The sequence below is a fragment of the Hemicordylus capensis genome, chromosome 1 (genome assembly GCF_027244095.1).
Source record: "Hemicordylus capensis ecotype Gifberg chromosome 1, rHemCap1.1.pri, whole genome shotgun sequence".
Taxonomy (NCBI): Eukaryota; Metazoa; Chordata; class Lepidosauria; order Squamata; family Cordylidae; genus Hemicordylus; species Hemicordylus capensis.
In genome coordinates this window covers 330176213-330201233 of record NC_069657.1, presented here as the reverse complement: position 1 = coordinate 330201233, position 25021 = coordinate 330176213, and the positions used below count along the sequence as shown (strand labels likewise).

The 25021-nt window shown below is 43.9% G+C and overlaps 1 protein-coding gene across 8 annotated transcripts in view; it reads left to right on the top strand.

Annotated features, from left to right (window-relative positions):
* Window positions 1-25021, top strand: part of PDSS2 (decaprenyl diphosphate synthase subunit 2) — a 125955-nt gene that overhangs the window by 12771 nt on the left and 88163 nt on the right. For 7 of the 8 annotated variants that reach the window (XM_053289516.1, XM_053289435.1, XM_053289809.1 and 4 more), the window contains one exon: window positions 14566-14700. The exons of the other annotated variant lie outside the window; for it this stretch is intronic. In XM_053289516.1, the coding sequence (XP_053145491.1) occupies window positions 14566-14700 (135 nt within the window). The remainder of the gene's footprint in view (window positions 1-14565; window positions 14701-25021) is intronic. 8 annotated transcript variants of the gene reach the window in all.

The following is a 25021-nucleotide window of genomic DNA, read 5'->3' as shown; positions in this document are numbered from 1 at the left end:
ACAGTTTGAGCCACATATGGCTTGTATATAGACTCATGTATAGGGATGTGCATGATCAGAGGTTCGAGCACTTTTTGGGAAATGGGAAAGAGAATTTTAAGAAAAAGAGCATGTTCTTGCCGCCTCTCCTCTGCCCCATGAAGCACCCTCCTGGGGTAGTACACATCCCAATAACCCCTGCGTGGCGCCAGTACACAGATGGTGTTCGTGCATGCATGTTGCTGACCATGCATGGTGTTGTGCAGATGCCATGTGCATGCTGGTGCCGCGTGGGGATTATTGGGATGTGCTCTGCCTCAGCAGGATGCTGCATGGGGCGGTGGAGAGCAGGTAAGGACCTGTTCTCCTTTTTCTTAAATGTCCCATTTCCTTAAAAGTGCTTGAACTGTGGTTCATGCATATCCCAATTCATGTAGCTCACATGTGATTATCTATCTATCGATAATTCTCTAAGGCGTACCTGTGGCTAATCCTGTGCGTGGCAGCTCTTGCAAGATTTCCTGGCAAGGAAGCACAGCAGACATGGGGAGCCTCTCTCCGAGCCAGCCTACCAAGGAGGGAGGAAAGTCAAGGAGGAGGCGGTGATTCCACTGCAAGCCTGTGGGAGATCGCATATCAGCTCCACCCACCCACCTCCTTGCAAGGAAGATGGCTGAGCAGGCAGTGGCACGGGGGGGGGACGAACTGGCCCAAGGGGTGTGGGGAGGGGGAGAGCAAACTGGCCAAAGGGGTGGGGGAGAACAACGAACTGGCCGAAGAGATGGGGGCGAATGGCTGAAGGGATGGAGATGAGATGAACATGTGGCAGGGAGCCGGATTTGTTGCGGGTGTGTGTGTGTGTGTGTGTGTGTGTGTGTGTGTGTGTGTGGACAGGGAGAACTAGGGGCACAGATGTGCTGCGCTGGGTCAGCTAGTTGTTGTTTGTTAATTTAATTTATATACTGCCTGACTCTGAAGGCTCCTATGGCTTGGCTATCCTGGTTAACATGAGACTTCATAAACTTATGTGCATACATGCGCAGAAGGGACTGTTGCCAGAAGGAAAGATCTCCCCAGTGTGCACAGAAGTACTTTCTGCTTGCACATAATGAAGGGGCAGTTTGGATCCAGGCCTTGGTTGTTAAAACATTTTCATGAAGATCTTGAACTGAAAACATGAGGCAAATGCAGTGCTCAGCTAATGGTAGTCCCCTGCATTTAATGGGTTGTTGGTATATTAAGTATGTCTTTTGTAGTAGCATTTAATGGTATCTGTGCATCACATAAATTGTCATTTTTATACAACTGAGACATGCTTGGAAAGAAACGCACTGAGGGCCAACTCAACTATGCAGAAGCTACGAAAATCACTTACATATCCACTCTTTACATAGTGGGCATAAGCTGTAAAAGGTTTAGCCCATGCATGAAACATCTGCCCACCAGTGTTGTCTCGCCCAAGAGGTCGTTGCTAGTGCTGATGGTGAATACGCAAGGGCCAGACTTCTGCCTTAAAGCCTTTTAAAATATTATAAGCACTATGAAGAGTGCCAGCATAATAGCGTGTTCTGATAGGTTCTACTGGGTTAGGGGGAAATGGAAAGAAGTACTGCATGGCATTCAATTAGGGCCATAGCCTTTCTGTAACAAAATATATAGAGAATGAGACGGAAGGCTACATGCCAAACTTTTAAAGATACAATGTGTTAGATTGAGCTAAGTGCTTTAAAATAATCCCAATAACATTACCTTGCTTAATTCCATAATGCTATATGCTTTATAAAGGTGTTTTAAAATTTGCTTTTTACATCTTACTTCACAAATCCTTTCTTGCTTTCCTTTGGTGCACTGTGAGTATTTGAATGCTTATCTCAATTTCGGAAGTAATTTAATGAGGTACATTCTACTGTTAAAAGACGCTTTTGTTTCTTATGTACACTCATTATTTACTTTCAAGATTTTACACTGAGATCGTGTCATACGTGGCAAGTGACGAGGGAATGTTTTTGGGAAGCATTGCCAAAGAAGCCTGTTAGTTCAGTGATTCTGTTATTTCAGAGGCGTGTGTGTGTGTGTGTGTGTGTGTATAAAAATAAGCATTTAATCATATTTGCCTACAATAGTAGATTCAGTTGCTTGTATACCTGAATTATTTAATAACTTAAATATGTGATACTCTAGTACAGAAGTTTTTATTGACATGTTGGCAAAGGAAGAAAACATGACCACTCTTTTTGCCATCTGTTTATAATGCTATATAAAGAAAATCACACTGGTTGCCGTGGAAACTAACATTTCCAAAACCACAAGTTGCTTAAATTCTCCACCTTTTAAATCTTGAGTTCTTTCCTCAAGAACAAATACATGTACTTCAGAAATATATCAGAAATATACTGTTGAATAACTGCAGAGTGAATTCAATATTAGTATTCTGTTACAAATGCAAACTTGTCATTTATGCCTCAAAAGACTTCCTGATATTTTAGATTTAGTTGCTTTACCTTGTAGTTTTTGGCAGAGGCATTATTAGTTGGTCCGTGGAGTTTCACAAAAGAGAGAAAATCCCACCATGGAGATTTTAGAAATGGAAACTGCTATTTGTATCTGATCTTGTTGATCTTGTTTACTTTTATGCCTTTCCTTGCAGTGCCTTTGAGGCACGCCTGGCTTGATCCTGTTCTCCATTGTAACAAACAATAATCTGGATTTGGGGGGCAAAGGTTAATAGCATATTTGAGAATCATGCCTTAGTACCAAGAACTAGATGCCTTTTGGTACACTGAAGTCCTATTCTTACCCAGTATTTTAAGGGTCATAACAACCCTCTGAGGACTGATTCATACTTGATGTGCCAGATGAGTTTCCATGCCTTTTGGTGAAACACCTGTAATGTCTAAAATGGGGGGATGTGTGTTTATAAACACATGGTAGATATTTACTAAGGAACTGTAGCAAACTGGGGCTCTGTGGCATATACAGGGACACTTACCTTATTTTAGACATCAGTGTTCATTGGTAGATATGAAAGGAGAAGTAATAGCCATGTAAAGTGTGAATTGGCCCTGATTTTTCAGTGCCATCTTCCCAAGACTTTCTGTTGGTGTTATGGATCAAGTTTACTAACCCACAAATAATGGATCTTACCTTGACTAACATTGTGCTCATAGACGTATGTTCCATTCCTGTGGGAAGACTGGTGATTTATGCTATCCTGCTTTCCCTCTACTGCTTCTGATTCCCCACCCTCCACCCCACATTTGTCCCTGACAGTTGAGAGATCTTCAGGGGGAATTAGGGGCAGCAGAGGGAAGGGGGGTGCATTGAAAATTGCCTGCCCCCCTCTGGGAGCAGAATTTGTTTCCGTAAGTGCAATGCTGGGAAGTGATCCAGTATGACCATTATGTGGTAGATGTGACATCACCTGAAGACCACACGGTGCCCTGACATCATTGTTCTCATGTTGTTCCACTCAGCCTGTTAACCCTCTTCTAGTCCCTTACAGTTCCCGGGCACTGATTCAAAACATACATTGCTGCTTTTAAACAGATGAAAAAATAGTTGAGTGTCATCAGTATATTGAGAGCACTTCACTCTGAACCTCTAGACAGTCTTGCCCAGTTGATTCATATGCACACAAACGATATTTAAAATCCTTCTAAAGACTGTTTGTGTGTTTAGGCAAGCATTTGCACTGCTTGACCAAAAGGTGAAGTTTAAAGATGCATTGATTGATTGATTAAGTGCCGTCAAATTGGTGTTGACTCTTAGCGACCACATAGATAGATCCTCTCCAGGGTGATCTGTCTTTGTTCAACTTGGCTTTTAAGGTCTCTCAGTGGTGCATTCATTGCTGTCGTAATTGAGTCCATCCACCTTGCTACTGGTTGTCCTCTTCTTCTCTGAAATGCATACCCTGAGATAAATAAAACATGGTGGCAAGATGGTTCTTATGGTCTGTGTCCTTATAATTAGGGATGTGCCTGAATAGTTTTAGCAACTCATCAGTGAAGCACTGAAACTATTTGTGTAGGGAGCGAGCAATTGCTTTAAGAATGAAGCATGCAGGTCCTTACCTGCTCCTTCCCCACCCCGCTGCTGTTCTGGTTGCAGTGCTGTCCTTCCCAAAAGACCAAGCATGTTTGTGTCGTGGCAGTGGCATGCACATGGCCTCTATGCATGTGTGGCGGCCATGTGTGTGCAGTGCTGCTACCGGAACAGCGGTGCAGTGTCAGAGGAGCAGGTAAGGACCTGCATGCCTCATTCGTCAAGCTACTGCTCTCCCCACCCTGCCCTATAAGGCTGCCCGAAACGATTCATGCACATCCTTACTTATAATATGCCCATCTTGCAGTCAATTTTGTACAGCGGTGTACAAAATGCTTGGAAGTAAGGCTTACTGAGTTCAGTGGAACTTACTTCAGAGTAAGTGGGCATAGGGTTGTATAGTACTTTTTGACTTCCAGAAATCTGTCCCTTAGGGTTACGTGATTTGATGTAACCCCTTCAAGCCAGCATATGATAGAGGGGGCATGAGATATTTGCAGGTTCATTTCCTACGGTTTGACTTATTTGTGGGCCACTTGCTTGTATACCAGTTATATACAATTTAGTTGTCACAGGAGTTCTTTTGGTTATTCGTGGGTCTACCCCCTGTCATAACTAAATCGCCAGCTCTTCAAGCCTCCCTTTGCGCCAGTTGGGAAGTGGGAGAATATGGCCATTTAAACTTTAAATCTCCTTGTAATCAGCTAATGGACAGGGATGTTTAAAGTTTAAATGGCTACTCTGCCCACCTGGTGTGGGGGGCATGGTGCCTCTCCTGCTGCCTCTTTAAGCATCCCTGCTTCCCTGGGAAACACTTAAAGAGGTGGTGGGAAAGGCACCTGGCCACTTGTGCCGCCTTTTTAAGTAGGGATGGGAAGTGGGGATGCTTAAAGGTGTGACGTGGGTCACACCACTCTTTAAGCCTCTCTGCGTGCCAGCTGGAAAGTGGGGAGAGTGACCAATGATCTTTAAACCTCCCCATCAGTGTTCCCTCTAACAGGGATTCCCAGATGTTGTTAACAACTCCCAGAATCCCCAGCTTGCAGTGGCTTTTGTTTGGGAATTCTGGGCAAGGTTTCTGGGCAAGGTTTCTTTATTTGATTTGCAACACTACTGAAAAGTTACATTACGAATCCGAGACGCATACATGAGGCTTACACAGGGTTATACTCGAACAACAATACCTACATATATGAGCTTACAAGTAATACAACTACAATAACTGAAGCATGAGGATAGATCCCCAGCTGTAATAACCTTTGCTTGGGAATTCAGGGAGTTGTAGTCAACAAGATCTGGGAATCCCTGTTAGAGGGAACACTGCTCTCTATCGTCTTGTTTAAACTTTAAATGGCCCTGCCCATCAGCTGATGGGCGGAGAGTTTTAAATTTTGAATGGCCACTCTCCCTGCTTCCCAGCTGGTAGGGATGAGCACAAAATGCTTTGTGCATATCCCAGGGGGCGGGGAAGGGGTACCTTTTAAAAGGAGGCAGGCAGGTCATACCTGTTCCCCCATCGAGCTGTCGCCGCCATTCTTTAACTCTAACTTGAAAGCAGCAGCTGTGCTGCAGTCACCTTTAAACTGCCGCAACCATGGGATGCTGCTTCCAGTAGCCCTTGCACGACAGCTGCTGGGAGCAGCATCCCATCGGCGCGGCAGTTTAAAGGGAACAGCAGTACAGCTGCTGCTTTCAAGTTAGAGTTAAAGAATGGCAGCGACAGCTCGATGGGTGAACAGGTACAACTGCCTGCCTCCTTTTAAAGGCACCCCTTGCCCCATGCTAAAACATTTTGGCTGCAGGAGGCCGAATTGTTTCAGCGCCTCTCCAAAGAGGCACCAAAATGATTTGAGCACATCCCCACCATCTGGCATGTGGGGAGGTTTAAAGAGATGGCTCAAGTGCCTGGGACACACTTTAAGTGTCCCAGCCACTCGCACTGCCTGACATAACCCCATTTTTGGGGTTAGGGTAAGCACTCCGATATTGCAGATTTGCCATTTGCAGGACTTTCCCAGAACATAAGGAGCCCCTGGTGGCGCAGTGGTAAAACTGCCGCCCTGTAACCAGAAGGTTACAAGTTCGATCCTGACCAGGGGCTCAAGGTTGACTCAGCCTTCCATCCTTCCGAGGTCGGTAAAATGAGTACCCAGAATGTTGGGGGCAATATGCTAAATCATTGTAAACCGCTTAGAGAGCTCCGGCTATAGAGCGGTATATAAATGTAAGTGCTATTGCTATTGCTATAAGCCCTGTGATATTGGAGGGCTCCCTGTACTGTAGTGTATTTTCATTTGAACCATCAGTGCTATCTTGCATTTTATACAGCTTGGATTTGACTTACTTATTGAGTTTTGAAGTTTTTCTTGAATTTTTCAAACACTTTATATATTTTTAAAATTGCTTTTCTTCCCCATACATAGACGACAAAGCATTTTTGTCATTTTATCTTCTGTATTGTCTTTCAGTCTGATATAGTTTTGAAATCTTGTATTTCTGTTATGATTGTTGTGTAGCCTCTATCAAGCTCTAAATGTTAGTAGTCACAAACTCTAAATGTTTATTATTAAAAGTGAAAGTTTTTCTTTCTTGGCAAAAGTATTTCAATGAATAGAGCAGCAAAACCACTGAAAATCAAGGATTCAGCTCTCTCCCTTAGCTAAAAATTGGAATGGCTGGGCATTGAAAGTTGAAGCGTGCAAAGCTTTAATGGGGATGTTCATGTTCGCTTGATTTATTCTTCTAAACAGATGGACTGTGGTGGGAGGTGTAATTTTTTCAGCACATAAACTATTAGCCAGTGTTACTGCTTGTGTGGGTGGTGCGAGTCTTGTATCAGCATACCATAATAGATACCATAATAGTTTATTTGTTTCAGAGCTAGACTTCCCCACTGCCCGCCCCCATGGATCAACATGAATTTTTAAAGAGCTCTGTATTTAAATATATGGATCTGTCAGGTTCTTTAAAAGGTTTTGTCACATGAATAACTTCTAGAATAATTCTCTTTCTCTGTGTGTATGTGTCCCAGTCCTTTTCATTGTACTGTAAATCTGGATTTGCTGTGGATGGTTGTACTGGTCTAATTTTATTTGCCTTTAGGGTACAATGTTTATTAATACAAGATGCACACACTCAGAGGAAACACCATAACAGGAGTTTTATATTTATATTTATTCCTGGGGTTGTGTGCTTGTCCAGACTTTTTTAAAAAGCATCTAACTCTGATACTAATGTGTGTGTGTGTCTCCAGTTTTTTATTTGGGCTGCCTCCAGTTCCCTCTCCACTCCCACCCCCCCCTTGAGACACCTGTCTTCTGCTACATACCCATCAAGAATAATTGCACCATCTGGAAGACTTTTATGTACCTGTGACTTGGGTTGAAAATCTCTAGGGAACTGGATTCAGGTAGAATGTGAATTTGACCCCTGAAGCCATGTCAAGTGACTGCAGTAGCTTCTACTTACTAAAGGATGGCCACCTTAGGCTTTATTTGTTTCAAGTCTCGAGCAATTTGCTGTAGTCAAGATGGAATAAATGTCACTAATGCAATTCTGTTTACTACTTTGGGTGGAAAAGTACTTTGACTCTTGCTTAGCTGATAACTTGGAGCAGTAAATAATTGTATAGACCACTAGGTGATATAAAGTCCTAAGTGGCTGCTGTGTTGTCTGTCCATTACTTTGTGTGTAGATTCTTGCTCTGCCCTTCTGTCCTCTTACATTTCTCTATCTAGAGTTGATAGTTATACTAGTTAGTGGATGTTTTTGTCATTGGACTGGAGTACTGTAGTTCACAGGTTTGTATTTCATTGCCGTTTCTTCCTTGGTATTCTATTTTTCCCCCTAATCTGTATCATATGGTAATAGATTTAATTTACATTTTTATTTGGCAGAAGTGAGGATGACAGTGGAGACTGAGCTTGTCTTCTAACTTTCTAATGTTGAGCCTCTAGTTTGAATATTGATTTTAATTTGAAATGGATGTACAATTTGAAACTAGCAATAACCTTCACAGTTAACCCCTTAACCAGAAAAAGCACTGAATGCTATACCACTTGGTTTGCCCACTCAGTACATATTGAATACCCATCCCTGAATGTCATTGTTTCTCCAACTTAGGAGAAACAGTATGCATTGTTATGAATAAAATATTGTTCCTATTTACATATCATAGCAGAGAGAGAGGGATTTTGAATCTCTGCATTAGCTAAATGCTGAAGACCAAAAGCTTAATATCATTCTAATAATCAAAAACAATTTTATTGGCTGTTCTGAACAACATACATTATGTATTTACATTACAACTCCCCCCCATTAATCCAGAAGTGTTAAGGGTTTTCTACTGTTAGTTCATTTTCAAAATATGGTTATGTTGCATCTCTCTCATTAGGCTAGCATAGTGAGCCCTGGTATGGGCCACAGTCGGCAAAAGTAAAGCAGATATGTGATGCTCTGGAAAGTAGGAATAATTGGTTGGAACGTGTAGATACATTTTCAATTCAAGCACCAAATATTTAATATTAATGAATTCTGAATTTAATGTATTTCCAGAAAGTTCCAAATGTTAACTCTGTGTATACCCTTCTTTCCCCATGGTATGGGGAGGGCATCCTACATGTGATGGGTTATCAGCTTCTGCGTGCTCCGAGACAGGACCAAACAAATTTCAGGCAGGTTATGCCTATCCAGGCAGCTGTCACTCCAATCCCAGTTCCGGTCCTGTCTCGCTCTGACAGACAGCGCTTGGTTCGAGCCCCTGCTCTTCTAATACTTTCGGGCTATCAGCTGTTCTTCTGATTTCTACTGCTCAGGCCAGTTTTTCCCTTCCTGCATCTTCTGTGTGCAAGGGTGGGAAGGGAGTCGTGCTCTATTAATCTTTTGATCTGTTTTGGTGTTATTTGGGGCAGACTATGTGCCTCTCATCACTCCCTGATCATGGAAGCTTCGCATATGGGCAATATGTTGAAGGGCTCTCTGTCTGAAGGTCCCTTCTCAGAACCTTGGGGTTGAGAGAAAAAGAGGGGGATTCCATCCATGCTGAAAAGGACCTGCTCGGTCTCCCCTCAGTGCGATCGTGCACCTGTCTCATTAACAGATCGGGTTGCTGTATCCAGCCTCATGGTTTCCCCTGTTCTGACTGCCCAGCTGCATAAAAAAGCAGTGAAGAAAATGAAGCATTTGAAGGATCAGGAGGGAGTGAAGAAGAAAAAGTACAAGTGCGCCTCTGGTGAGGCTGCAGATTACAGCGATTCAGGTGCAAAAGCCAGAACGTTTCTCACCTGAATTAGCCGCTCAGTCTCCATCGGCCATTTTATCTGCAGCTTCGGCTGCTATAGAAACAACCCAGACAGCCATTATACAGTGTGTTCCTGTTCAAGGGTCTAGCTTGCTAGTTCCTGACTATGTGATTACTGCGACGCAGGGTCCTGCTTCTCAGTCCGGCTGGATTCCTTCCACCTATGACCCCCCCTCGAGATCTATCTTTTAAAATTGACCTCTATGGGGCCCACTAGTTCCACCGCCAGTGCCTGTGATGCTTGACCCCTCTCGGGGCCCCCGTATTGTTGATGACACTTCTCTGGGACCATTCCATTCTGTTGACCCCCTGCAGGGTCCGCTGTCTTTGGTGATGACTGCATTTTCCCTCTCTGCAGCTGAGTCTGAGTACTGCGCTAGCCACTCCTGCTTGCTACGATGGCTTACTGCCTCAGAGGCTGAGTTACAGTGAGTGGTTGGGAGAGTTTATTAAAAAATAATGCCTGGTTATAGTGCCTCCTTTGATTGAATCTACTGGTCCTGTGGGACCATCTGTTCCTTTCTGTTCCCCAAGCACCCTGACTGTTCCTGGCCTTTCTATTTCTTCTGCTTCTTCTGATCTCCCCACTCTACTTGTTTTGAGTAATTCAGATGTACCAGGGCTTCTGTCTGCTCTGGTTCCTCCTCCTCTGATTCCAGCTCGGGCAGGCATGTCATTCCATAGGGAGAGTGCAACATATTTTTGGGTACATACAGGAGACCTTACTGTAAGAGGAAGGCTGCTCTGTTGTCTTCCTCTTTTGCTGTTGCCGGGTCCCCGAGCACCCAAGTGTTCCGTCCCCGCACCTGGTGAACCCACAGGTCCATTGGGGTCTCTGCCTGCTGCATCGACTCCTCTTTTGGGGGGCTGCTGCAGCCCATGTCAGCTGTTCCTGCGAACACCTCCCCCCCCGCGGCCTCAGCTGCATACAGTTCCACTCTCTCTCGAAACACAATTGACAGAGTCCGAAAAGGAGGAGGGCAAATTGTCTGATGAGCAGGCCCTGACAAAAAGACCTAGCACCACTCGCCTTTTCGCTATGGCTGAGTTTGAGGTGCTCCTAGCCAGGGCCAAGAGGGCCATTAAAGATGTCTCTCAAGTGGCTGGTATGACTTCTGTGTCTAGTTTGGACCAGGATGTATTCCCATCCACTGCGGCTACTGCTGCCACTGTACTTTTCCCGGCCCTATTCAAGGATGTTATGCTTGCTGAATGGGGAGTGTCTGTGGATTCCAAAGCTGCTTTGTCATTCCCCCGCAAAATTGTATACCTTGCCTACAGATGTAATGTTTCTCTCAGCAGTGCCAGTGGTGAATGCCCATGGCGCAACTTGTGTCAGGTGCTCTCATGAATAAGAGGGGGACAAGTATCTTAAGTCACCAGAGGAGAAGAAGACAAACCATCTGCTTTGGAAGGGGCATGAGGCATCTGCCACCGTTACCAGGGCAGCCACCACAAACTCGATCTTCGCCAGGGCTTCCATTCTTTGGCCTAAAGAGCTGGTGAAACTTATTCCTACAGAGAATGTTAAGCTCCACTAGGGCGTAAATAAATTGGCTAAGGCAGCTGCCCTTATGGCAGATTCTAGTCCAGATTGTATCCAGCATGCCTCCCCAGCCATGGTGGCTGGCATAGCGGTCAACTGGGGATTATGGTTAAAAAATTGGCACGTTGATGCTAAGACAAAGGTCACCTTGGCAGCTACGCCTTTCCGGGGCAGGGGGAGCTTTTCGGGGAGCCCTTGGAACCAATATTGGTCAAAACCAAGGATAAAAAGAAAGCTATTCCTGTGGGGCATAGGGAATTTTGTAGGACTTTTAGGGTAATAATTCCTTTCAGACCTCCTTTCGTTCCTACAGAAACTTCAACCATCCGCCTGCTACTGGCTTCAGAGACAACCGATGGGTGTCTTTCAAGCCTGCCTGGCACCATGAAACAACCATGGCAGGGTTGCTGCCAGCAACCAAGCCAGAGCCTTCTCAAACGCTGGAGGACAATCACATCGTAAGCAATGATACGATTCTGGTTGGGGGCAGGCTTCTTTACTTTTGGGGGGCCAGCACCACCGACCGATGGGTGCTGCAGATGGTGAGTCAGGGATGCACCATATACTCTCTTGCACCTCCTCAGGATTTCTTTTTGGTGACACCAACCTCCAGAATCAAGTCCAAAAGAAGATTGATGGATCAGGCTGTTTGGCACCTGTTGGACATCCATGCCATAGAGCCGGTCCCATCAACCGAATTATGTGCAGGTGTTTTTTCCTTGCTCTTTTTAGTTTCAGAAAAGGACGGCTCCTGGCATGCAATCCTGGACCTGAAGTGGCTCGACCACTACATCAAGAAATGGTCCTTTCGAATGGAGTCATTGAGGTCAATCAAGGCCACTGTTCAACCAGGAGATTCCCTTGCTGCCTATCGATTGCCGCCTCCATCATGCCGTGGATGTTCAAGTGCTGAGACCCCTCATGTTGCTGGCGCAGCTCATGGGTTCAATGATCGCCTGTCTGGAGTGCACACCTTGGGCAAGGTGGCATTCCAGACCTCTGTAATGGTTCTTACTTCCTTACCAATTGGCCATCAAGAAGAAAAGATGCCTGACGGTCCGTTTGCCGCACAAGATCAAGGCTTTCTTCCTCTGGTGGCTGTCACTGGCCTTGGGGAAGGGTCTTCCCCTGGACACACTGCAAACGTTTGTGGTCACTACATACGTGAGTTTCAACAGGTGGGGGGCTCATTGTCTCATGTGTCATGCACAAGAGCTGTGGACCCAGGAGGATCTGGAAAACAATATCAGCTGGCTCGAACTAAAGGCCATTCACCTGGCCCTGCTTCAGTTCCAAGATCTGATCCTGGGAAGACATGTACTAATAAGGACAGACAATGTGACCACCTAAGCTCACATGAACCATCAGGGAGGCATGACATCGCGGGCCCTAATGAAAGAGTCAAAAACTTGCTGTTTGCTTGGGCAGAGTGTCACCTGAGCTCTGTGTCGGCAGAACATCTGAGTGGAGTGGTGAACTTGCAAGTGCTCTGGCTGAGTCGCCAGTGGATAGACCCTGCGGAATGGTCACTGCATCGGGGTGTTTTTGACCAAATAGTGCAGATGTGAGGTCTACCGACGCGGGACCTGTTTGCGTCCCGCCACAATGCCAAGCTTCCCAGGTTCTTCTCCAGGTATCTGTGTCACCAGGCAGAATGGCTGGATACTTTCACATCGCCATGGCCACCTGGACTGCTCTATGATTTCCCGCCAATTTTGATTCTCAGATCCGTTCTGAGAAAACTCCTGTCAGAGGAAGCAAAAGTTATCTGAGTAGCACTCTATAGGTCACAGAGACTGTGGTTTTCGGACCTGCTGTTCCTGTCGCCTCAACCTCCATGGCCTCTTCCTCTTCAAGAGGATCTGTTGTCGCATGGGGCCCTGCTCTATCCAGAGCCGGTGTGGTTACACCTTCATGCATGGAGGTTGAGCTCAAGGTACTAGCGGATAAGGGATACTCAAGACAAGTGCAAGACATGATTCTTGTTTCAAGGAGGACGTCTGCCTTGCGTATCTACCAACTTACCTGGTCGGCTTTTTGTACCTGGGAGTGAAAACACCAAGTCCAACTGTCTTTGGCGGGAGTTTTTGAGGTTCTGGGGTTTCTTCAGTCGGGTCTTTGTCCAAACACACTGAGGCGACAGACATCAGTGTTGTCTTCTGTTCTGGACATTTCTGTTCCTGGTTCGTCGACATTGCATCCTCGCATTCATCACTTCCTCCAGGGATCTAACAATCTTGTCCTTCCTCCGATACACAAGTTCCCCCATTGGGGCCTAAAGAAAGTTTTAAATGTGCTCACTAAGGCTCCCTTCGAGCCTCTTCTGTCAGTGTCTCTAAAGATGTTGTCTTTCAAGGTCCTTTTCCTGGTAGCCATCATGTCTGCCAGGAGGATGTCCAAGTTGGCTGCCTTGTCTGTTTGCAAGGAGCTGTGCATTTTCCAGAAAGACTCTGTTGTTTTGAAGTTAGACCCCAGCTCTTTGCCAAAAGTCAGTTCTGTTTTCCATAGGGGTCAGGAACTCGTGTTACCTTCTCTTTGTCCCAGTCCTGTTCACCCTAAGGAGAAGGCTTTGTATACCCTAGATGTGCGCAGGGTGCTTAGAGTTTACATATATCACTCCAAGCCTTTTCAGAAGACTGGTTCTTTTTGTTTCCTTTCAGCCTTCTTCCTTGGGGGCTAAGGTCTCCAAAGTCTCTCTGGGCTGATCAATTAGGGCGACCATTGTTCTTGTCTATGAGTCCTTACATTTGGCTGTTCCCCAAGGTATCAAGGCTCATTCAATGAGAAGTGCTAGCACTTCGGCCTTCTCAGCTCGAGCGCCTCTAGATGAAATCTGAAAGGCAGCAACTTGGGCATTGGTGTCTCCGTTGGTGAGGCATTACAAAATTCTATCCTTTCATGCAGCTCAGGCAGCCATGGGATAGACTGTTTTGCAGCAGGTGGTCTAGCCATCTGCTTCTCTCCCATTTTATGTTGCTTGGGTACGTCCCATCACGTGTAGGATGGGACGTATTGGTAGACTTACCGTGAAGGGTTCTTTTTCAAGGTATGGGGAGGGCATCTGGTCTGCCCGTGGATGAAGGGGGGGGTCTTTTTTGTTGTATCTCAGGGAGGTGGGACGACTTCCATGGTTGAAAAGTTATCTGTCACTTTTTCTACTGATTTTGCTGTGTTTCGTTATCTATCTGTTCTGACTGAGTTCTCTCTCTACGCTTTACTATACTCTACAGTCCCAGAACTGGGATTGGAGTGACAGCTACCTGGATAGGCATAACCTGCCTAAAATTTGATTGGTCCAGTCTCGGAGCACGCAGAGGTTGATAACCCATCATATGTAGGGTGCCCTCCCCATACCTTGAAAAAGAACCCTTCATGGTAAGTCTACCAATGTTTCTGTCTGTGACATGAACATGGGCACTCTGCTGCTTCCCTTAGCTGTTAAGGCATTCTACAGATCCCTTCAAATGGTGCATATGTATCGATTCTACTTCATGGTGTCCAGTTCCAAGCGAACGTTGCAAGCTGTAGCCTTAGCTGTTTCCCATGTATGTTTGTCCCTTGCATGAGTGGATTGTAATATGCAGGTAATCCAAAAATGAGAATGGTGTGCTGAATCCTTGATGCTGGATGGTGATAATCTATGAGACAGTCCAAAAAATTGTTCTGACTACTTTTATTTTTTCTTTCTTTGTGGCAGAGGTTTTGTGTATGATAGCAGGAACAACCTGCAAATGAGAGGTCTGGTGGTTCTACTTATTTCTAAGGCAGCTGGGCCAAGTCATACAACAGAGAATTCCCTTCAGAAAGACATGAGCAGTGGAATATATTCCAGGTAACTATTTCACTAGTGCAAAGACATTAAACAACATCTCTCTCTCTCCTCCTCCTCCACATTGTGCAGCATTTGTCAGTATGATTTTTTTTAAAGTATACTACTATATAACTACTAATGAACAAGATTCAGAAATATGGTTTCATCTTTTGCTTCACCAGCATTATTTTTTCTTAATATATTTAGCACTCTTTGTATACAGGGTTCTGTACAATCCTGACCTCATCTGTGTTCCCAGGACCTCTTGCTAACTATGTCTTGCTAGAGCGAATCCATCAAAGAGTTCCACCTCCTGCTTTGTGTGTGGATATTTTCCATGTACAAAAATACAATCTTTTTTCCTCACCCCATCATGTATGCTGATCAGATGGCCACTGTGTTTATCAGTTCCCCAATCTATGTACTCCCAGTAGAAGTCACATGATGTGCTTTATAAATTATGGTAGACGCCTGTATTTCTACATGCGCATCTGTCTGTGTAAGGGTGGGGAAGCAACTTGTGAAGAGTCCTCAGCCGAGAAATGAGTGATGTACAGGAGAAAAGAAACAACCTTTTCTATATTAATATGCTAGAGATGCAATATAATTCTAATGGCAATAATCTTAACTACTATGACTGTTTTGCTTTAAATGTCACTAAGGGGGAAAGCATTATGTTTCTGATTAGGTAAATACATGGGAGAGTGTGCACACAGCAGGGATTTGTACTCTTTATTTTCATTTAATATTTTAGAACCGCAACTCAAAATGTAATGTTTCCTTTACTAGAAATTCTGGAGCACATTTGTGTCTCCCCTACATCTTGAATTCAAGGTTTCAAACACTCTGGCTCCAATCCAGTTGTATGCATTTGCAGCACTATACTACGAAGCCCAGTCTAGGAGTCAGGCTGTGCATTAGGCCTGTCCTTCAATGGTGCTGAAGCCAAATTACCTGGCGGCCATCTCCACGCAGTACTGTGCACTTCTGGTGCAGGAGGGCACAGGATACATTAAGCAGAGCCATCTTCTGCCCCTAGGACAACACGGTCAGCATTCAGGGAGCACTGGGAGGGGTTGTCCTTTTAAGTTAAGAGTTTAACTTCTCCTTTTAGTTTCAATGGGATTACTTTAGAGTAGCTTTCCTCGGTATGTTGGCAAGTTTCTCTACTTGTCCTTCTAAACAAAAACAAAGAAAATAGTTCATAAGTACCCCAACAGATAACTGTTGCCACTGCCCATTGCTGTTGATTCTTTGTCCCTTCTCTGAAACACCCCAAAGAAGGAACTGATTGCAGCAGACATCTTGTTTCAGGAACTTTAACAGAAGCAATATGTTGATCCTTTACCATTCATAGGAAGTATGATGTTGCCCAGTTTCCCATACTTACGAACCAGAAATCGAGGGTGACCTTCATCATTGAGAAGTACCAAAATAACAAATGTAGAAATCTAAGGACTGTTTCAAGTATGACAGTTTTCCGCTATTGTTTTGTAGGGCTCAAGGCACAAGACAGTTCATATAATTCCTCCCTGACATTCTAAAAAAAAAGAAAAGCCATAGGAGACTGCAATTTTGAATGAAGTTTGAGAGACTGCATAATCCTTTACCCTCAAACAATTTAGGATTCATCTAGATCAGGGATTCTCAAACTTGGGTCCTCAGGTGTTATTGGACTTCAACTCCCATAATCCCCAGCCTCAGTGGCCTTTGGTTGGGGATTATGGGAGTTGAAGTCCAATAACACCTGAGGACCCAAGTTTGAGAATCACTGATCTAGATTGTTGTGTTACACATGCTGTTGACTTTCTGTCTTTTTTTTTTTAAGTTAGCAGCCAAACCACAGCATGTTTGGAGGACCACAGCATGTTAGTTAGCAGGGGACCACAACATGTTTGGAGGGTGTATTTACCCTTCCTTCCTTCCCACCCACCCCCGTTCTGCAGTCCTAAGGGGAAAGCTTCCCTCCCCTAAGGTGCTGTTTGCCCTATGAGGGAAGCTGCTATGGGAGCTAATAGCTTCAAGGGTGTGTGTGTGTATTTTTGTCACCCATTCTGGATTTATTTTTAAAAATGTTAAGATGGGAAGATTACATCTTTACTATCTTGCCTAGCCAGATCCTCTTCATCTTGAGAGGAAATACTTCTTGGTGTGTAAAGTACATAATAAAGAGTGGGGATTTACACACTTTTTCACTGAACACAGAACCCAAACCAGTGGAGGCATTTGCTAGAATTCAGCATAACATTTGAGACAAAATTACATATTAAATATAAAACTTCATTCTGTTACAGTTGCTGCATTACAAACCTATGAGTCATGTAGTAATTTGGGGGTCATCTGAAGGGAGATGGTGGCTTTGGTCATTTTTCTACAAATGAACTATATTAGAATTGAAAATACCAGCTAAAATAAAGCACAAAATATTGGTTCATGTAAATGTAAGGATGAAGAAACTGATCCAGCTCCAAAGAACTAGATATTCCATGAAAGGTATAATCCAGTTGAGCATAGGGATTAGGCTTTTCTCAGCTACAAATATTGTAGTGATATATCTTATTAATGGTATTGTTAATTGGTCTTTTAACTTCCAGTTATGGTAACGACAGGCCATAACAATGAATCCTAACCTCTACTGCTGACTGTGTCACACGCATTCTTTTTAGTGGGACTTGCTGATCCAATCTACACCACCTAGCAATGTTGGCTTTTAACTAAAATATATATTGTCAGTAGCATTCATCTTAAGGCTCAGTGAATCACTGTTAACCCTAAAGCATTCCACGTATTCTGAGAATATATTTCAATGTGGAGGCACTCTTCACAAAACGGTTACATTGTGAAAACAAATGTGAGAATTACCTGTGCTGTGCCTATGCACTAGAAAACAATTAAGACAAGATAAGGCCTATCGTAATTCATGATCAGTGGAGAAAGAAAGGGAGTCTCTTCTCCACTTGCCTCTGCCTATTGGCTTCATGGAATGAATGGCAGAAGAACCCTTCCTTACTTCAGTAGGGTCACTTAGTTCTTCAAGATGTGGCAACTTTTTAGCATTGATTAGAGTTCCTTCCCTCATTGGCTTCCTGAAGCTGGCATACAGAATGACCTATCATTTTTCACTTCGCCTAGGGTAGCCCCAAAGCATCCTAGGGTGTACCAGCCTCATGGTAGTGATGAACCTATCTGTCTGACAGCTTCAGATACCTGGCACATAGAAGGACTTACCATGTTCATCACTGTAATTTGTGGCAATAGCAGTAGATCTCTGAAACTTGCCTCTGCATGTAAGGAAGTGCTCAGTTTTGCTATATTAAAATATGTCAAATGCAGGAATCAAGGCAGGGCCAACTGTAGGAATGTGGTTCTGCACCCACCATGTATTCAGTTTCAAGAATACCTATGTGGAGGCCCTTCAAGGAAAATCCTGATATTTTAGTAGGCTTTCTGTATCAATCTATGAATCTAATTTCCTGTCATTTTAAATATTATTTGTCAAAACATATTTTGCTTTCACCTTGAATGTTTAAATAGTTGTATAGCTGCACTTCTGTGAAAATATTAAAAGAATAATGTTAATATTTTCCAGTAGACTGTACGTAAATGAGGCAAAAATAAATTCCTTATTTTTGTGTCCTGTTGAAAATCAGCCAGCAGCATTGCTAAGAGTTCTATTGCACCAAGAAAGCATTTACAAATGGGGTTGGGGGCGGGGGGAAGAGAGAGAAGTCCACTGGCAGGATTTCTGCCTTAATAATAGAAATTAGCAGACACCAACATTCCAAAATGCATCTGATTAAGCTGATCGTGTCCCAGAGGCAGCAGCAGTTGCACGGCTCAGAAGGGATTTTTATCCCTTCCCTGCTGCTGATTATAGCAGCACACCTGGTGATAGGGGCAAGGGCTCAGAGGCAGCTTGCCATCTCCTTTAACTGTTTAGCATCATTGCTTGTACATAGCAAGACCCATCTGTTTCATGGTTGTATTTTGCCAAAAGCATAGGAAGCAAGCACATTGATAAGGTAAAGTACCATGGCGGCTGGGGGGGGGGGGTAGGAATTAGCAATTCAAAATGTTAGAGAGTTCAAGTGTCATGAAATAAATTGAGGACTGTACTGAGATACTCTCCTCACTTAGAATTTTTTTTTTAACCATCGCATTTGTACTTGCCTACTTAATGTTCAGAACATGCAAAACCCAGTAATGGCTGCTCTAAATATAAACTATTAGAGGTTTAAAGAAAGTTTATATTACAGATGAGATTCATGCCCAACATGTAGGCCCAATTCAGACGGAGCACCAAAGCTCAGTTAAAAACAAACAAACCTGTGGTTAACTTCTGAATCTAAGAATCATGCCACAGATGTTCACGCAACTCCAGTTTTGTTACCTCCAGCTGCTGGCCAGAATAACCTCCGAGTCCTGGACCTGTCCTGCACACACCACCTCTGATCGGCAGCCATGTCCCTGCATACCCCTTTGGAGGGGTCCTTTTAAATCTTCCTTGGGAACGACAAACTGTCTTCCCTTCTGGTGTGGGGGAGCTTTCCTCCCTCCCGCCTTCCCTCCCTTCCCTGAGAAGAGACGATTGATCTCCTCTCTTCCCACCTATACTGGTGAAAGATAGAGTTAATCTGGGGATCATGCTCCTGTCAGGGGCTTCTCCCACATGCCAGCACACAAGCACCACTGTGGATTTATCAGTGCCATTAACAGAAATGCACATCACATGTAAAGGAAGATGGTCTTTATTTAATTAACTGAACTAGGGGACCACAGGTGTGGTTAATGTGGTAGTGTTCCTGCATTAGCTTCAGTGGGACTCGCACTGTGCCCATCTGCAGCATATGAGTCTTTTGCACTTTAAAATTGGAGTGCTTGTTCATCACCCTGCAGCTGTCTTTCCTGCTGTGGGGACCAGGGTGGGGGAAAATTCCCAGGTATATGTGCAGAAAGCCTACGCTTCTCTGCTGTTGCTCTTACTCCTCTGTACTGGTACAGGGGAAGCTGCTGTGTGTGTACAGACATCCATTTATGAATGTGGGGTTTAATGCCTCCTTTACATAAACATTGAAATTATAACATTTGAGAACTCTCTCCTGCTGTCTCTGTCTTTTCCTCCCAGGATTCCGATCTGGCTCTGTCCCTTTAAATCAGGGCTGCTCAACTTTGGCCCTCCAGCTGTGTTGTGACTACAGCTCTCATAATGCCAAACCACGGTGGCCAATAGTCAGGGATTACGGGAGGTGTAGGCCAACGTCTGCAGGAGAGCCAAAGTTGAGCAGTCCTGCTCTAAATGCAAGAACTTTAGGGATGCCAAGCAACGGCAGGAGGAGTGAGGTGATGATAGAAGCGGAGAGTTCACTCTGAGAGACAGCCAGTGAGAGACGCAATTGTCCTAGACCGGACTTATTTCTGAGCTGACCTCTTTATGGTAGTGGGAGAAGCTTCCTAGTGAAACTCAAGTTACAGCGGCCACAGAACTTGGATGACACGGTGGTGATTCAGAACTTTCGGTTTCAGCAGCAAAACCCACTATAAACTGAGGGTTCAGATTCAGATTTGGAGGCAAAAACAGAGCCGCATTGGGGTGTTATGTGTAAACCAGGCCTAAACCAGTCTCTAATACATTTTCTTTAAACCTTTGATATTTTACATTGAGCCTGTAAACTATCGACTCACTGTCTAGTGACAGATTTAAGCTTTAAGTGTTCATCCATCTAAGAAAACTTTCATGCAAATAGAAAATTAGCAGAGAGGGGAGAGAGGTTCTATTCCAGGTTGTTGCTTGTGTACTGATTTTCTATTTGTAAGAAGCTTTTGATGTAGGGAAGTATTCAAAATTGTGATCCACCTGCAGTCTGAAGTGGTACAGTCCTTGACCAGACCTTATACTCTTGGGAAAAGGAAACTCCTATTTTACTAGTTCAGCCTGTTGCATTATGTAGTCTTGAAAGGGTTCTGAGAAAAGAAATGTCTACATCTTTCAGTTTTCACTGATGCAGAGACTCTTTTGCGATAACTTCTTCTCTCTTAAGGTCCATATATTTGCTTCATAAAACAGAGAATAAAGAAACCTTTATATGTTGGAGTTATATGTGGTGTTTACCATGGTGATACAAAAATGGGGAATGGTACCTATTTTGCAACTTGTTAAAAAGTGGCCAATAGATGATTATAAAATCCGTTGACAAATCATGTAGATACTCATGTGTTTTTCCGTTCCACTATGTACACATGTACGTCTATGTGTGCATATGATATAAGAGAGCTGTACTCGTGACAAAACAATATCACACTGTGCAGTGTTTCCACCCATCTAGGCAATTTACATAGTTCTGAACTCAAGCAGAAAGATAGGCTGAACTTCTAATATGCTTTCTTTACTTGAATAAAGCAACGTTTATTGCGGTATCTTTCCTACAGTGTGTTTGTCTCTGGTAATATGAAATGATTTTCATCATTTGAAAAAATATTTTAAAACAAATGCCACTTACTTTAATTTGTCAGTTATCCACATTGTAAACTGAACCCTTGGTATTTACTTTGCAGCTATGTTGGTATGATTAACTTTATAAAAATATATGTAGAAATATTTCAGGGAAACACTTGGACAGATGAGCGTGTATTCACAGGTTTGGTGGTGTTTGTACCTAATTGGCAATGCATATTAATGGGAATCTGTTTACCTTTGTTCAGTTTGTCTTATATAGTCATTGCAAATACATTTTTAACTGAGTTTTGAAGGCTTAAGCATAAGAGGCAGAAAAATCCCTCTATTGTTTGCAAGATAAGTCAGTAATTAACTATAGCCAATTGGCACATTTTCTGACTTTTTTTCCCCTTTTAGAAAATTATTTTTAAAAATTCATGTATAATGTTCAGCTATCCAAGATTATATTACATGTAATATCTGAGCTAGAATAGGTATAGTAAAATATCATTGATTGGTCATCTATGATTAGTCCTAGCCTCATTTTGATTTGCTGCAAATAGGATATTGTGTTTCATCATATCTACAATTTAGAATTTTTGTTACCAGTGCTAATCGCCAGCTCAGCTAAGTTGATGGTTATGGGTTGGTAACAAAGTTTAGCATATCCAACTTTATTTCAGAAAGCGCTGTTTTCCCCCTCCAAAATATTTTGGAAATGGAGATGTGATAATGAAAATGATTAATGACTTAAAATGTTATGAACATTATGGCTGCTTCCCATGTTGGGAATGTGGGAGAACACTTCTATACATGCCAGATCATGAGAAAGATACAAACCTTCTGAGAATCCCTACATGACTTGGTGTAGCTGTGTTTGAGAGCAGGCATGTGTATTTTGATTGACACAACATGACTTTTGTCAACATAACTTTTTGACATCAAATTGTAACACATAGGGGGTTCTTAGACTGAACAAGCTAATACAGTTATAAAGCATTCCGTCACATGATAAATTTTTTGCCATCTACTTGTACTAGGTGATGGATTATGAAACAGGTTGCAACTTCAAAACAAATGAGAGCATGTCCCTAACATAAGTAGAAACACTTCCACTTGCACAAGGGAGAGAGACCTGAATCATATTGAATTTGTCCTCCACAGCTAAATCCCGCCCCCCCGGCCCATGCTGCATCGAATACTGTTCTGGAGGATCCTGTATATCTCAGCGGTGGAGGGGGGGGGGGAGCCTGCAGTAGGAAACAAGATCCAGTGATTTGCTAGTCATTTTGATCGGTTGTTGCCTGCAGCAGAACAGATATACAACAGACATGGTTAATTCATATTTAGCATTTATTTAGCATGTGATACACATTGAGGTGACTGCTTTAAAGTAGGCACACAACAAACCAGTAATGTTGCAAAGCTCCCTAATTATTTAACATACTATCATTTGTCTTCTCTCACATTCTAATTGACTAAATTGGACATTGGAGGTGAGCTGGTCTTGTAGTAACAATCATGAATTATTTATTTATTTCTTCATTTATACATATTTTTATACTGCCCAAAACTTATGTCTCTGGGCGATTTACAAGAAGATAAAAACAACATTAAAACATTAGTTAAAAACAAAAAATGAGAAATTTAAAACACAACAATTTAAAATTTTTAAAACAATATTCTAAAACAACATTAAAAACAATCAAAACAGTATCAGTTAAAAGCCTGGGTGAACAGATGCGTCTTTAAAGACTTTTTAAAAATTGTCAGAGATGGGGAGGCTCTTATTTCACTAGAGAATGCATTTCAAAGCCTCGTGGCAGCAACGGAGAAGGCCCGTCCCTGAGTAGCCACCAGACGAGCCGGTGGCAAATGCAGACGGACCTCTCCTGATGATCTCAATTGGCAGTGGGGTTCATAATGAAGAAGACGTTCTCTTAAATACCCAGGGCCCCAGCTGTTTATGGCTTTATCCTCTCTAATAAAACGCTTGGTGTCCGTCCGTGGACGGACACCAAGCGTGTGTCTGTGCCTACCTGCCCTGTTCTGCGCCTGCGCGAAGCGCAGGCGCAGAACAGGGCAAGGGAGACACGACCACCGGCACCCGGTGGCCATCTTGGGCGGCCAGAAGCGGCCGCCCCGAAAAAACGAAGCCTGCAGGCGGCGGTGGACGGCGAGTGGAGGAGGCGGCGGGGGAAAGCCAGGCAAGCGGAGGAGGCGGCGGCGGCGGGCCCGGCCAGAGCCGCCGACTCACCCGGAGAAGGCGGCGGGCCCGGCAGGGGAAGGTCAGGGAAGACGGCGGCGGCGGCCCGGCGAGGCGAGTGGCCGCCCCGAAGAAGCGAAGCCTGCAGGAGGTGGTGGACGGCGAGCGGAAGAGGCGGCGGGGGAAGGCCAGGCGAGCGGAGAAGGCGGCGGCGGGCCCAGCCAGAGCCGTGGACTCACCCGGAGAAGGCGGCGGGCCCAGCAGTGGAAGGCCAGGGAAAACGGCGGCGGGGGCCCGGCGAGGCGGCGGAGCCGGCTGGGAGAGGGTGAGGGCGGGGGCAGGGGCTACGGGGAAGGCAGAGACGGCAGCGGGAGGCAGCACAACTCTCCCCTACTAGCGCCCGTTATTACAACGGGCTAGAAAACACTAGTAGGTTATAACTAACACCTTGTATTTTGCCCAGAAACATATCGACTTGTCCCCTTAGCTAAGTAGGGTCCACCCTGATTGCATATGAAAGCGAGGCATAAAGTGTGAGCACTCTAAGATATTCCCTTCAGGGGATGGAACCGCTCTGGGAAGAACATCTAGGTTCCAAGTTCCCTCCCTGGCTTCTCCAAAATAGGGCTGAGAGAGATTCCTGCCTGCAACCTTGGAGAAGCCGCTGCCAGTCTGTGTAGTAGACAATATTGAGCTAGATGGACCAATGGTCTGACTCAGTATATGGCAGCTTCCTATGTTCCTAAATGCATTGACACTGGAAGCAGCCATTATGCTGTAGTTCTAATTTTATGGATTTAGTTTTCTTTATTTTTGTATGAGAATTGAATATTGATCTGCAATCCAGTTGTTGGCAATACCTTCTAGTGATTTTCAGTGGAAATGAAATTCAAGTAAGTATATTTGTAGAGTTGCAGCTGGTCTCATTTTAACTTTGACATGGTAAAGTGATTACACAGTGATATTTTTCACTCCTCTTTTCCATGGTGGTTCCCCCACCCCCTTTGACTCTGCCCTGGCAACTACAGCACCAACAGCTTTTTCAGTGGGACTCACTGAGATGACAAATAGCCAGTAAGATGCCTGTTGCTAAAATGATAGCTGTATAATTGGAAGGCATTTCTAAATTCTGTTGAAATGAATGGGACTTAACTGACGGCTGAGGACCATGCTATCTGGTCCTGTGGCTATTTATTCAGAAGCAATTCCCACTGATTGCATTTATTTACTTATTACTTTTAAGCACTACCAATCATCGAATCTCAAAGCAATTTACAAATAAAAAATAGAAACAATTAAAACATTGACAACAATTAAAATTAATTAAAAACAATTAAGAATTTCACCTAAAAGCCTGAGCAAAATATGTGTTTTCAAGGTCATCTTAGGGGTTACTTTTAATCCTTGAATTTCAGCAAGGAACACATTCCAAAGCTCAGGGGCAACTACATAAAAGGCGCAACCCCAAGTTGCCACCAGACAAATTGGTGGCAACTGCAGGTGGACTTCCCCCGATGACTTCAGTGAGTGATAGGGATCATACAGAAATAGGGATTCCCATTGATAACCTGGATCCAAGCTGTTTAGGGCTTTAAAAATAATAATCAGTACTTTGTATTTTGCCCAAAAACCTACCATAGCCAGTGGAGTGAAACAGGAGTTATATGGTCTCTTTGAGTTACCCTGGAGACCCACTTCACTGT